At 36.0% G+C, this 12,517-nt stretch overlaps 1 protein-coding gene across 2 annotated transcripts in view; it reads right to left on the bottom strand.

Annotated features, from left to right (window-relative positions):
- Positions 1-12,517, bottom strand: part of ESF1 (ESF1 nucleolar pre-rRNA processing protein homolog) — a 53,433-nt gene that overhangs the window by 9,922 nt on the left and 30,994 nt on the right. For both annotated transcript variants that reach the window (XM_015240869.3, XM_006206191.3), the window contains exons 10-11: positions 3,199-3,320; positions 633-720 (exon numbers count right to left, since the gene is read on the bottom strand). In XM_015240869.3, the coding sequence (XP_015096355.1) occupies positions 633-720; positions 3,199-3,320 (210 nt within the window). The remainder of the gene's footprint in view (positions 1-632; positions 721-3,198; positions 3,321-12,517) is intronic.

The raw sequence follows: 12,517 nt of genomic DNA, 5'->3' as shown, positions 1-12,517 counted from the left end.
CAGACGGTTCAGGGATTCAAGGAAAAGGAGAGGAAGCTGGCTTTCAGCTACAATGAAGCTAATCATGAAGCAGAATAATGAAAAAAGGATAAAATGAAACATAGATGCTTTTGTCTATTTGAGCCAAAGAGCTTTCTTACTATGTATAAAACCATGTTTCACATATGTAAACCATGCAAAAATTTTAAGAAATTATACACATATCCACATAAACACAAACTTATTCCATGCTTTCAATTCCTCATAGACTTTGCAAAGAGAGACCAGACCGAGTGGATGTGTTATAAAAAAAGCAGTGAAAGCACACAAAACTATGACTTCCTTTTTTTCTCATCGTTTTATAGTCAGTCTGGCTATAAGGATATTTCCTAGAAAGGAATCCTAGTAAACTGTTAAATCAGAGTTACCAAAAGCTGCCTAGAATGAAATGACTCCTTGTATGTACAGGGCCAAATTGACCCATCCTAATCTGATCAATAGTTATAGCCCATGGGACAGACCTGCTTATAAGCCACTAGAGAGTTGTACAAATTCTGGGAATTTTAAGGGAATGAGTAGTTTATGCTGTTTCTACCCAAGACACTTTTTTTCTTTAGATTTCAACTGAAAACTACAAATATGAACTAACTTACCCATCTTTTTAGCTTCTTCGGCAAAGTATGGGTCATTCAAATCAACATCAGAGGGAACTTCATCTTCACTGGCCTCTTCAGCAAGAGCCTTAAAGTTGAATAAAGAAATACAAATAGTTTATTACAAGGACCAGAATATATAAATGTGAAGAAAAACCGTATTTCTTTTAAATCAAGTAGTTCAATCTAAAATTAAACTAGTTTTTTTTAAACATATCAGTTTATAAAATAACTTCTGAGTAGTTCGTTTGTTTGTTCAACAAATATTTATGGAATACTTAATAAATGCAAGAACTATGTAGGGCTGATGGGAGAAATGAAAGCAATCAGATGCATGGCTTCTGTCTTCAAAAATTTTACAATCTATTAAAGGAATTTAGACACATAAACAGACGTACACAGTAATAATAATTCAAGATAGGGAATGCTAGAAGAGACAGAAATAAAACACAGACATTCAAGGAGAAGAATACTTTTAGATGGGCGATCAGGGAAGAGACGTAGCCTTATGTCTCACAGAACTGAGAAATGGCAGTAATTATCAACAGTCTGAAGTAGAGCATTATGGGTTATCTTTCAAATTATTATTTAATAAAACAATTTATTAGCTCTTGTTCTCATCACCCAATTTCAACAATTATCTTGTTTTATCTATAATCCACTTGTGAAAACTCTTGTGCTATTTTTAAGCATATCTGTTGGTTACAATTTTCCTACTCAAATCTGAAGTTTACTAAATTAGTATATTTCAATTTTAAAAATCAAGTCTATAAAAGAAATAGAACATATGCGGACTAAGATCAGACTAACCAGACTGAGTTAATCCCCAGGAATCTAAAACATGAGTCATTTAAGAAAAACATTTAGAATGCACATTGCCCTGCACGCTGATGAGGACCCGCAGAGCCCTAAAGAGTATGCATTTTGATATTAATATCCTGTTAAGAACAAGGGCTTCTAAGAACTTTTTCACCAAACTATTATAACCGATTCAGCAGTAATATGATGTTTCTAACAAAGATTATGAAATATTTACATATCTAACTACATTTCTAGTCATGATTTTTTAAAACTGTTTTTCAGATCTAAATTACAGCTATATCAACTATGGTGTATAAACATGTATTCATTTCTTCAGTAATAATCTCTCATATCAATTTGAAGTGATGAAGCTGAAAAGGGAAAATATATGTTTAACTTGAATAAAATTCTTGAAACTTTTCTACAGGTGGAAAACCTGGGGAGATGGAAGAAATGTGCTGGAATCACTAAGTTCAGTGCAGAGCACTAAGTCTAGAATTGGGCATCAACAAATGTATTTTTAATATGATTAATAAAATGAGTCCAATCTAAGCCCAATGAAGGTAAAGAGTAAAAGTATAAGATAATCTCAAAGCATCTATCAAATGATAATCAAAGAGAACAGCTGTTAAAGATCTCAGAAAAGAATGACTACTTTATTGACCCCATAAAGACCCACTTGTAAATCTTCCAAAAACTGATGGCTTAATAACTTGCGGAATTATTCCATTTAAAAAAGATACTTTACTGCCTAAGAGAGCCAGCAAATCAACAGGGGTAGGGTCCTTACCCCACTTCCTTGTTTTACTATTTCCAGAAACACTGAGTATAATAGGAGTACAAAATGACTCCACTGCCTCATATAATTTTGCAGCTCTTGTACCAAAACCACAAGCTTACATAGTACAGAGAAACACAATACAAAAGAAAGAACACTGGAGCAAGAGATCTAGTTTCTGGTCTCAGCTTGGCCTTTAACAAGCTGTATATCCTTAGATGAATGACTTAATTTTCTACAACTATAAAACACCAGACGAGAACTAATCATTTAAGATTCCTCAAGATGTAAAATTCTGTGATTAGTGATAACACCTTAAGACAAGGAATGTACTGCTTGGATGCTGCATTTCAGTGACAAGAGTATCTTTAGAGGCAAAACCCCCAGGTGTTCCCTGCTATTACTAAGGACTCGAACTCTGGAAAAGATGTTACCCCTGAATGACGGGAGTCAAATCAGATTTTTCATAGACAACATATTAGCACAGAGGAAATATCCTTAACACAGGGACCTAATGACAAAATGATGTTAAAGGATCCACAAAATAATACTGAAAAGTGAATGAAAAATGTAGGTTGAGAAATAGAAAAATATATATAAAAAATTTCACTCACGTTAAAAACGTCTATATGTATATATCCTCAAGTAAAAATGTCTGTATGCACCTCTTCCTCAAAAACACAGGATAGAATCAAACTGTCTTACATCCAGATATCAACTTAACTATGTATTTTATTTAGGTAGCATGTAAACATAAAACATTAGAGCACAGCACCTGGGCTTTTACGGGCTTTGATATCATTATGTAGCCTTGCAGAAAACACTTAACCTGTTGGGTTTTCTCTTTCCTCTTTCTTAAAATTGCAATGATAACAAAGTCTGCCCCAGTAAGTGGTCACATTATGAGATAATGGATGCCAAGCACCTGGTACCTTCTGATACTTAGTAGTTGTTCAATAATTGTTCAGTCGTAATTATCATTAATACCTTCTGTTTCTTTTTCAGTCTTTTTTTCTCTTTCTTCTTCTCTAAAAATTGTTCCCATGGGGTCAGTTGATCTTTTCCTTCTAACTTGTTTTTGACCATCTCTTCTGCACTTTCTTTAAGGCCTACAGGAAAACACAAATAGTTTAAAGTATTATCTTCATTCCCTTAAAAAGGCAACTTACATATATTTATTAGAGTAACAAGATAAAATGCAACACTCCCAGGTCACAGAGTAATGTAGGATCAACTTATATCAAAGCTATTTCCCGATAACAAGCAACAATAAACCTAACCAAACCAAAACAGACAAATCAGCTCAGCAACTAGATTACATGGTCAAGCCACTAAAGAAAAATCCTTCTCTGTACTTAATTTAACTGCTTGAGACTCTAAGAAAAATTCTGGAAGAAAATCTTCTCAGGATATAATTACTAATTAATTTTTGGTAACAAAAGCTAAGTGGTCATAATTACTTCTACTTGCTTCTGTTGTTCAAGTAAAAATTTGTATTTTCTGGAAACTATAAGTGACTAACAAAAACTGATTAGTAAGGCAATCTCTGTTGAAACACCCCAGAAGGAAAGAATTCCTGTAATTTCTCAAGCACTCACTCTGGGAGGCCTCATCTTTACAATCAAAAGGACCAACAAGTTCAGATTCCACTTTGGATGGTTTAGTTCTTTCAATGATGTTAATTGCTCTTACAGTTCAGGACTAAAGGTTCTTGTTCCTTATATTCTGCAATTCCTTTAGGAAATGTGACCACTGTGCCATCCTCTTTGATAATAAAGATGTTAGTTTTATTTTGTAGTACTTTTTGGAGGTCACGGTTGAGTTTGGGGAGAGGGGACATATATTTAGAGGACACAAAATCCCTTAAAAAAAATTAAAGGAATGATTCGAGAGAAGGTCAATCCAGATCATCTTCCCAGACACATTCTAAATTCTAAGAAAGTGAAAACAATCCTAAGGATATAATTCCCATTTTTCCCTGATGAGTGCACTGAGCCAGAACGTGCAGAAGCATGCCTAAGCACACACGTCTAGAAAGCTACACAGCTGGAAGTTTAACTCTTAATCGTCCTCTATACTATTATCAGATTCATCTGAACTGCTGGCTTGATCTAGCATAAAGAAATGTATAGCCCATAAATAAAATCTAAAGCTTTGGGCCTCAGGATCCTTGTTTGCAAGCTCAGGTTGGCCTTGATCAGAAGGATTCAGTTCCCTCTTCCCACATACACCTTTCTTTCCCCTCAAAGAAAATGTTTGATAGAAGTCTAAATATACAAAATAACTAAACGTAGTGCTTTGGGTCCTGAGCCCCAAAGAACAGCATGAAACAGCTGGAATACATGATCTTTAAGGTCTCTCATGTGGCTTTTAAGCCAAGACTTAATCTCAAAATTTCTATAACTCAGAAAACTATTAAGGTATATGCACACTCAAGGTTATAAAGATTTGTATTTATGACACACTGCTGGTAGGTTCTCTGATTTACTGGATGCTGAATCACAAACACAGCTCTCAATTCAAAAATGTTTCTTATGAGGAAAACACAATTCACTTCACTGAATAGTTTTTAGGAGAAAGTGAATCATATAAACCATGCCCAGATCTCTGACTGAATTAGTGGATACCACAGCACCTTAGGAAATGTAAACTGGATTCCCATTGGGAGAAAGCAGCAAATCCTGATTGTCAAGTTGATTTCAAATAGCCTATGGGTCAACACACAGTCCAGTCTCAAATTCTAAATGTACATTATTAAATATGTTTAAATATTAATCTTTAAGGTATTCTACTATAATTTCCTCATACATTAAGAAAGATTTTATTACTCCAAAATGCTAAATTAAGTAATATATTTAGAGGGCTTTTTCCCCACATCAAAAAGTATTCTCTGGTTAATTCTGATCCTTGAAAATAAAACTCTACTTCTAGCTCAGCATGATCCTAAGAAAGCTCTATGTTATTCTCTTTTAGGTGACTAGAACACTGGTTTACTGTGTTTCAATCTCTGTGAACTACTACACACGTGACTGGGTCATGACATTTTGGGGGGAACACAGACACCCTGAGGATTTTATAAAAACTATGGAATCTCTCTCTGAAAAACTGTATTGGAAAAACTTGTGTACAATGTTCAAAAGCTTATAGATACTCAATGCTCATTTTTATGTTAAGGACTCAAGGGCCTCAGGCAAACAGCACTGCAGGGGCAATATGGGAGTCACCTCCTACAGCTTCAAAACTGGTCGCTGACTACATCAACATCAAGGTTTCTCATTTCAGTACCGCTGTCATTTTGGGCCAGATGATTCTTTGTTGTGAAGGACTATCCTGTGCATTGCAGGATTTTTAGCAATATTGAAGGCCTATCCACACTAGCTGCCAGCAGCCCCAGTCATGAAAATCAAGCCTACCCAGACATTGCCAAATGTCCGCTTGGGCAGCAAAATCACTCCTAGTTCAGAACCACTGTTTTAGACAATGATTAGAAGTCACTTCAGAAAAGAAGGGCTATTTCATTATTTGTGTCACATAAATGAGGTTATTATTTTATTTGGTACTTGACTATAATAATGTCTTTTCTATTTTAGAAGTTTCAACTGAGTATGCCTTTTCTTCCAACTGGAACAAAGGCGCCTAAAGTCACCTCCTTTTGTATTCCATACTATTGAGTGTAGTGCCAGACCCACAGCAAGTACTTAATAAGCACTTAATTAATCTTGAAGGAGGAATTATTATTTCAAGCCAACTGTTTGATCTTTCATGTCTGGAACACAGTCTCTCCAACAGAAAATGAATCAGAACTTTATAAATGCCTTTATCCCAAAGTGGCTCATGCAGTTTGTTTGTTTGTTTGTTTAAAGGACCTTAGCTCTAGAATAATTCATGAAATACCATTCTCAGGAAATATTTTGCCAGTATTTAGTTTGTTTACAACAATAAAGAAGTAGTATCTTCAGTTAAATACAGTCTGTAATTTTTTGCCTGGCTCTCGCCTAATACACCAAAATAGCAGAATGACAAACACATTGCAATGAATTAACACACCACCACGATAACTTAAAAATGCTTTGTTCTTGTTGTCATCATGAGGTCATTTAAATCTCTTGCCACAGGTCACAGTTGTTTCTGTTCTAAATTCTTAAAAATATGCCCATCCCAGAAGCTTCTTGGCAAATGCACAAGAACATTCTTCAGACAGTTTCAGACTCATTTTAGAGCAACCACTATGTGACTGAAAAACAACTTCGTTATAAATGTTTTTAGTTTTGTGCAAATTTGTTTTTAATAAATGTAAGCATATCCAAGGACTGTGGAATTAGTTAAAAATAACATCAATAATCCTACAAACGGGGTGAAAACTCTCTTAAAGCCAACCAGGAACACAGATGAAGTGCAATTCATTCAGAATTATTTTGGTAGTTTGCATACACACAAAAATACTTTTAAATATCCTTTCAAAATCCACCAAAATAAGAATATACATTTCTTCTGACCTTGCTCGTCTGAAATTTTGAAAAGTCTTCAAAGGACACGAATAAGTTAAAATAACTCAACTAGGTAGTATAATTGGTTTTGTTTATAAAAACAAAATACATGTTTCAAAATTTCAGACCCAGGCTGACACCGGCACTTTTTTTCATAACTGAGAACTTAGGCTCCATTGAGAATATTTATGAACACTTATGGATCAATCTTTATTTATGGTTGTATGTTTAAATAAGACCATGTTAACACTCAATTCCAAAAGTAGCTTTTAAAACATAACTACCGTCACCACCTGAATTCCCAATTTGGAATTCACTCAGGGTCTAGGGATTTTTTTTTTTTTTTTTAGGAAAACCACCAACCATGCCCCGAGGAACACTAGCGTCAAAGGCACCCCTTCAAATTGGCCAGAATCCCCAATGGCGTGGGGAGGGGAAAGACGTTACTTACATAATAGAGGTCACAGGAACAGTTGATCCGTATGAGTAATGGGGATCTTTCCCAGCGGCATTTTTTTCTCCATGGTAATCAAGTGATTATGTACTTAAGAGTATCCTTAAAGCATACTGGGTAAGCAAAACTATCAATCTTCGTAACAAGAAAGATAAAGATTTAAAGTGTTTTGAACTCAGTTCAAGATTTGTTCAGAGTAAGAACTTGCTTAGAACAGTATTCAAAATTTGGTTCATAATTTGAACTTCTGTAAATCCCTCTCTCCTAAACTCTTATAGTATCACATTCTTTTATTCTGTATTATTTATCACAGTTGCAATTTCGCATTTATTTATGTGATTTTTTTTTCTGTTATTAATGGCTATTTCCCATACTAGGCTACAAGATTCATGAGGGCAGAGGCCACAGCTTGTTTTTTTTCCCCTCACAAAGGCAACCCCAGGGACTAGTAGAGGGCCACATACTTAATAAATGCCTGCTGAATGAATGGAAGTGCAAATGAAAGGACAAATAAGTCAAATTTGTTCCCAACCTTAAAGACAGGGACCAACAATTCATGAAATTAAAAAGTAAAATAACAACTAGCCTTGGGAACAACAGCAAATAGCAAAATGTACCAATCAGCCAGAAAGAGCCAACAAATACTCTTTGTAGGCACTTAGTATTGTGATATGTATGACACGGAAACAACACAGACAGCTATCATAAAGATAATAAATATCAGAGAGTAGTATAATCAAGTTACGCAGACTGGGAATGGCTTCTTATATAACATTTAATTCTGTTTCTCCCAAAATGGTCAATGAGGTATTCAAAGAAGATACTATCAAAGTATGTACTAAATGAGTAAATGTTAATGCTCTGTGCTGTTGCTGTATACAGCTACTGCAGTGGGTAGCAACTGTTTTATGTTTGCCTTGAATTTGAGCTTATCATTCCCTAACCTCTTCTGCATTTCCTTTACTCTCCCTTAGAATGATGCCTTCCATTTGCAAGTATATTCATTTTACTGTGAACCAAACTGTCCCTGCTTCTTAGAATCAAATGTTCTTAAAAAGCTGACTTCAAATACAAGACATTTGGGCTTCATTAGGGAGCTATTGTTTCCTGTATCTGTCTCAACTTTATTTGTATGTTTTCTTTGCCTTTCAAGTAGTTTGTGATCACAATGCACATAATAGCAAGCTGTCCTTAATACTAACAGACTAAAATTCTGGCCAAGTCTGATAAAGCCATTCTGCTCTTTAATTTGTGGCAAGGAAGGCTGAAGAACTACTTGTTCTATTGTTATTTTTTACACATAATGTTTATAGACAGAGTAGAAAGTAAATGAAAACTGAAATGAATGACTAAGACATAAGGAAACAAAGGCAACTTTTTAGAATCTAGCCGCAGTAAGAAAGCTCAAACAGAAATGTTAAACTAGCTCAGAAGTAGGGAGTTGTCCTTGGGGACATACACTGATCTGCTTGGTCTAGTACGGATCTTGGGTTTTAATGGGCTGCTGGACAAGGAGGCAGGAGACAAAAAGTCTGGAGCCTCATCATGGCCGCAGGTCCCATCAGAGACCCTCCAGGTTGCCTTCAGTGGGTGCTGCTCCTCTTCCAACGACTTAAGAAGGAACACAAGCCTGTCTGGGCTTTGGCCATGGGCAGAACAAAGGAAGTAAAAACACATTTCCCCCCCAGAGAATTTATAACCACAAGCCCACAAATCCATGGGCTTGTGGCTTGAATTCACACTATCTGTGTGGCTCCAAACACCCTAATTCAAAAATTTGGTTTCAATTGGTCTTGGATTCAAATGCCCTTAGGTACCTGGCAAATACTCTCTAAAAAAACACTTTTGACCCCGGCCTCTGAGAATTCCCATAGGTAAAGAAAGATCCAAGAACAATGAGATCATAACCAAAATTCAGTATGAATCAGAGAAAGCAGAAACAGAATAACATGTCAGACCTATAAAGACTACAGATTTTGGAATTATCAGAAACATAATATAAAATCAGCACATTTAAAAAAACAAAAGAAGAAATTAAAAAATTACCAAAAGTATGAGACAGATCTGGGGAAAAAAGACCTTTCAGAAATTAAAAAAAAAACATAACATTATAAAGTCAACCAAGTTAAACAGCAGATTATGTAGAAGTAAAGAAAAAAATAAATGAATTGAAAGACAGAGCTGAAGAAATTGCCCAGCATGCTACACAGATTCAGAGGAATGGGAACTGACTTAGATACAGCAGGAGAAGGCACTGCAAATATCAAATAGGATTTCCGGAAGGAGAAAATAGAGAAGAGGAAAAGGTAGTATTTTAAGAGCAAATGGCTGAGTTTTCACAATTTTTAAGTGAATGGAATGATACTAATCTTCAGGATTCTGGGTATCCAATTAATTTTGAGCAAAATTAATGCTAAGAAGTAAAAAATGACCTAGATACACTATAGTGAAACTCTAGAGCACTAAAGTATTTTAAAAGCCAGGGACAAAAGACAGCATTGGAGAACAAGACCGACCCTTTCCTGACAGGGTTCGGAAGTGCCCCCATCCCGGGCCCTGGGATTAATGGTGTATTCTTTGGTTATAGCGGCTTCCTCACCAGTAACTCTGTCAAAAGGGGTCAAGGGAAAGGCCTGTGAGCTCACAGTAAATCTGTCCCTCCCCAGAAAAGGATTAAGAGAGGACTAATTTGGCTCATCCAGGACAGCAGGAGACACTCTTCCCTCCCTAATCCTCAACACCCACAACCTCACCACCAAAATCTGCCTTGAACTCACCAGGAAGAGTCTCTTTCTGTGTCTTTCATCCGTTATTCATTTTGGTTGCCATAAAGAGCCCCTGGTCAGCAGGCTCCCCCTAATCTCCCAAGTTCTAATCCTCAGAAGTTAACTATACATCTACGCTTCTGTCACTGTCTCCTTCCCTTTCAATTCTCTACCACTAAACTCTCTGGAATTCACAGTAAAAACTCAACTGTTGTATCTCTGAACATTTTCTTCATCTTCTTTCTCTAACTGAAACCTGGTGTCTCCTGAAGATATTGTACAAGGCAGCACTTTCAAGCTTTGGAGAGCGAAGGAGTGAATACTGAAATCTGGATGTGGCTATGCTTAGGTATGGGGAAGCAGAGGAGATCAAATGGATAGATTTAAGTTGTTGCACAATTCTAGCTATGTAGTGGGTTCACTTATTATTTACTAAAAATAAATACATAAAAGAGGGTCATGCTGGACCAATGATGACTGTCTTAATCCAAAGACTGTAATCAATATAATTATGTGAACCAGAGGTACATAATAAATAGACAAGTTTAATAAATTTGACTAAACCATTTTTCTTCAAAAGAGTAAAAAGAAAAATCACAAACTAGGAAAAAATATGTGCAAAATATATGACTGATAAAAGACCAGCCCAAAATATACGAAGAATTCCTACAAATCACTAAAACATGGACAAAGAACGCTACTAACAATGATCAAAAGACATGAACAGGCATTTCATAGAAAAGAAAACACACACAAAAATGTTCTTTTCATTAGTAATTAGGCAAATGCCTGAGCAATCCTTTAAAAACACGTCAGGTCACATCCCTTCCGTTTCCCATTTCATTTCAAGGAAAAGCTGTAGTCCATCCAGAGGTCTACAAAACCCTTTGTGATCTGGCCACCTCTCTGCTCTCATCTTCTATTACTGTCCACTCTCTGGCTCATTCTGCCTCATTATTCCTGGACAAATCAGAAACGCTTCCCCTTAGGGCTTCTGCATTTACTGTTTCCTCTGCCTGAGATTCTCTTTCCCAGGATAACACAAAGGGTGCAATGTTCTGCCCATTAGGTCTTTGTACAAATGTCATTTTCTCAATGAAACCTTCCCTGACTGTCCTATTTAAACTACTATCCACTCCCACCCCTGAACTTCCTATTTCTCCATCCAGCTTTTATCCTTTTGTTTCCACAGCCCTTAATCACCACCTGATTCTTTTACCTATTTATTTGTTTACTAATCCCTTCATCACCTCTCCCCAAGGCACACATACTAAATGTAGGACCCCACAAAGGCCTGGATCTTTGTGTTCTGTTCAGTGCTATCCAGAGAAAAGAAGAGTCAGGCATGCACAGCAGGGACTCAGTAAATATTTGAGAATAACACACAAATTAAAAACATAGTACGATATCATTACTTACATACTCAACTGGCAAAAAAACACCTGACAATATCAATGATGAGGATAAAGAGCTATGGGAACTCACAGCTATGGGAAGGTAAAATGGTACAAGCACTTGAGAAACAATTTGGCGTGATCTAGTTAAGGTAACTATAAGCACACTGTACAACCAAAAAATCCTACACATATCCAAGAAATTCTATACATACTTACATGACGAGCCCAAGAATATTCACAAAGACATTGTTTATTATAGCAAAAAAACTACAGTAACTGGCAATAGAACAGATATATTGTGACATACCTATAATGGAATCCTACGTAGCAGTGAAAATTAACAGACCATGTCTTCACACATGGATTATGGGTAAGTCTCAAATAGAATGTTAAGAGCAAAACCAACTGACAGAAGAATACACAGAGGATGATTTTATAAACTTCAAAATTGACAAAACCAAATATTGACTGTTTAGGAATACATGCATATGTGGTAAAACTATTATACAGAAAAGAAGAATGATTAACATGTAGTTTCACAGTTCCTTCTGATAGAGGAAGGAAGAGGTTGTAACAGGAGTCTCACAGGTGCCTGCACACATTGGTAATGCTCTTTCTTAAGCTGGGTACACAGGTGCTTATTCTTTTTCTTTAATCTGTGTATAAACATTGTGTTTACCTTTTGTATCTACGTTCTTCTTCCCATAATAAAGTATAAAAAAAAGTAGTGAATGCTCTTTCTTTGACAACTGTGTGCTAAACTGGCTTTCACTGCCTTCTGTCATTCAGTCTCTACCAAAATGACAGTGCTTAAACCCAGATTTTCTGATGAAGTCCTCCATGCTCTTTCCATGAGCACAGTAAACTATTAGTGCTTTCCCAAAACGCCATGATGAGAAAGTCCCAAGCTATACACTGCATGTAGAAAATCCACCTGTAAATTGGTGGCTTGAAACTCAGGGGTGTCTCATTGTTTTCCTCCCCAGGAGAGGTTCTGGCTACACATGCCATTAACATGAAGGCATCTGGGGGCTGTAGTACAACCAAAATGGCATTTCTAAATCAATTAAACAAAAAAACCCCTTTCTTTAATAAAAATAGAAAGAAATGAAAAGCACTTCCAACTCCCAAGCATTTCAATATTTAACAGTCTTTCAAGCTAGATTTTTCTTGCTGTAATCTAGTATTTTCTTCCACATTTAC

This window comes from Vicugna pacos, chromosome 19 (genome assembly GCF_048564905.1).
Source record: "Vicugna pacos chromosome 19, VicPac4, whole genome shotgun sequence".
NCBI lineage: Eukaryota > Metazoa > Chordata > Mammalia > Artiodactyla > Camelidae > Vicugna > Vicugna pacos.
This window is presented reverse-complemented; position numbering and strand designations above follow the sequence as displayed.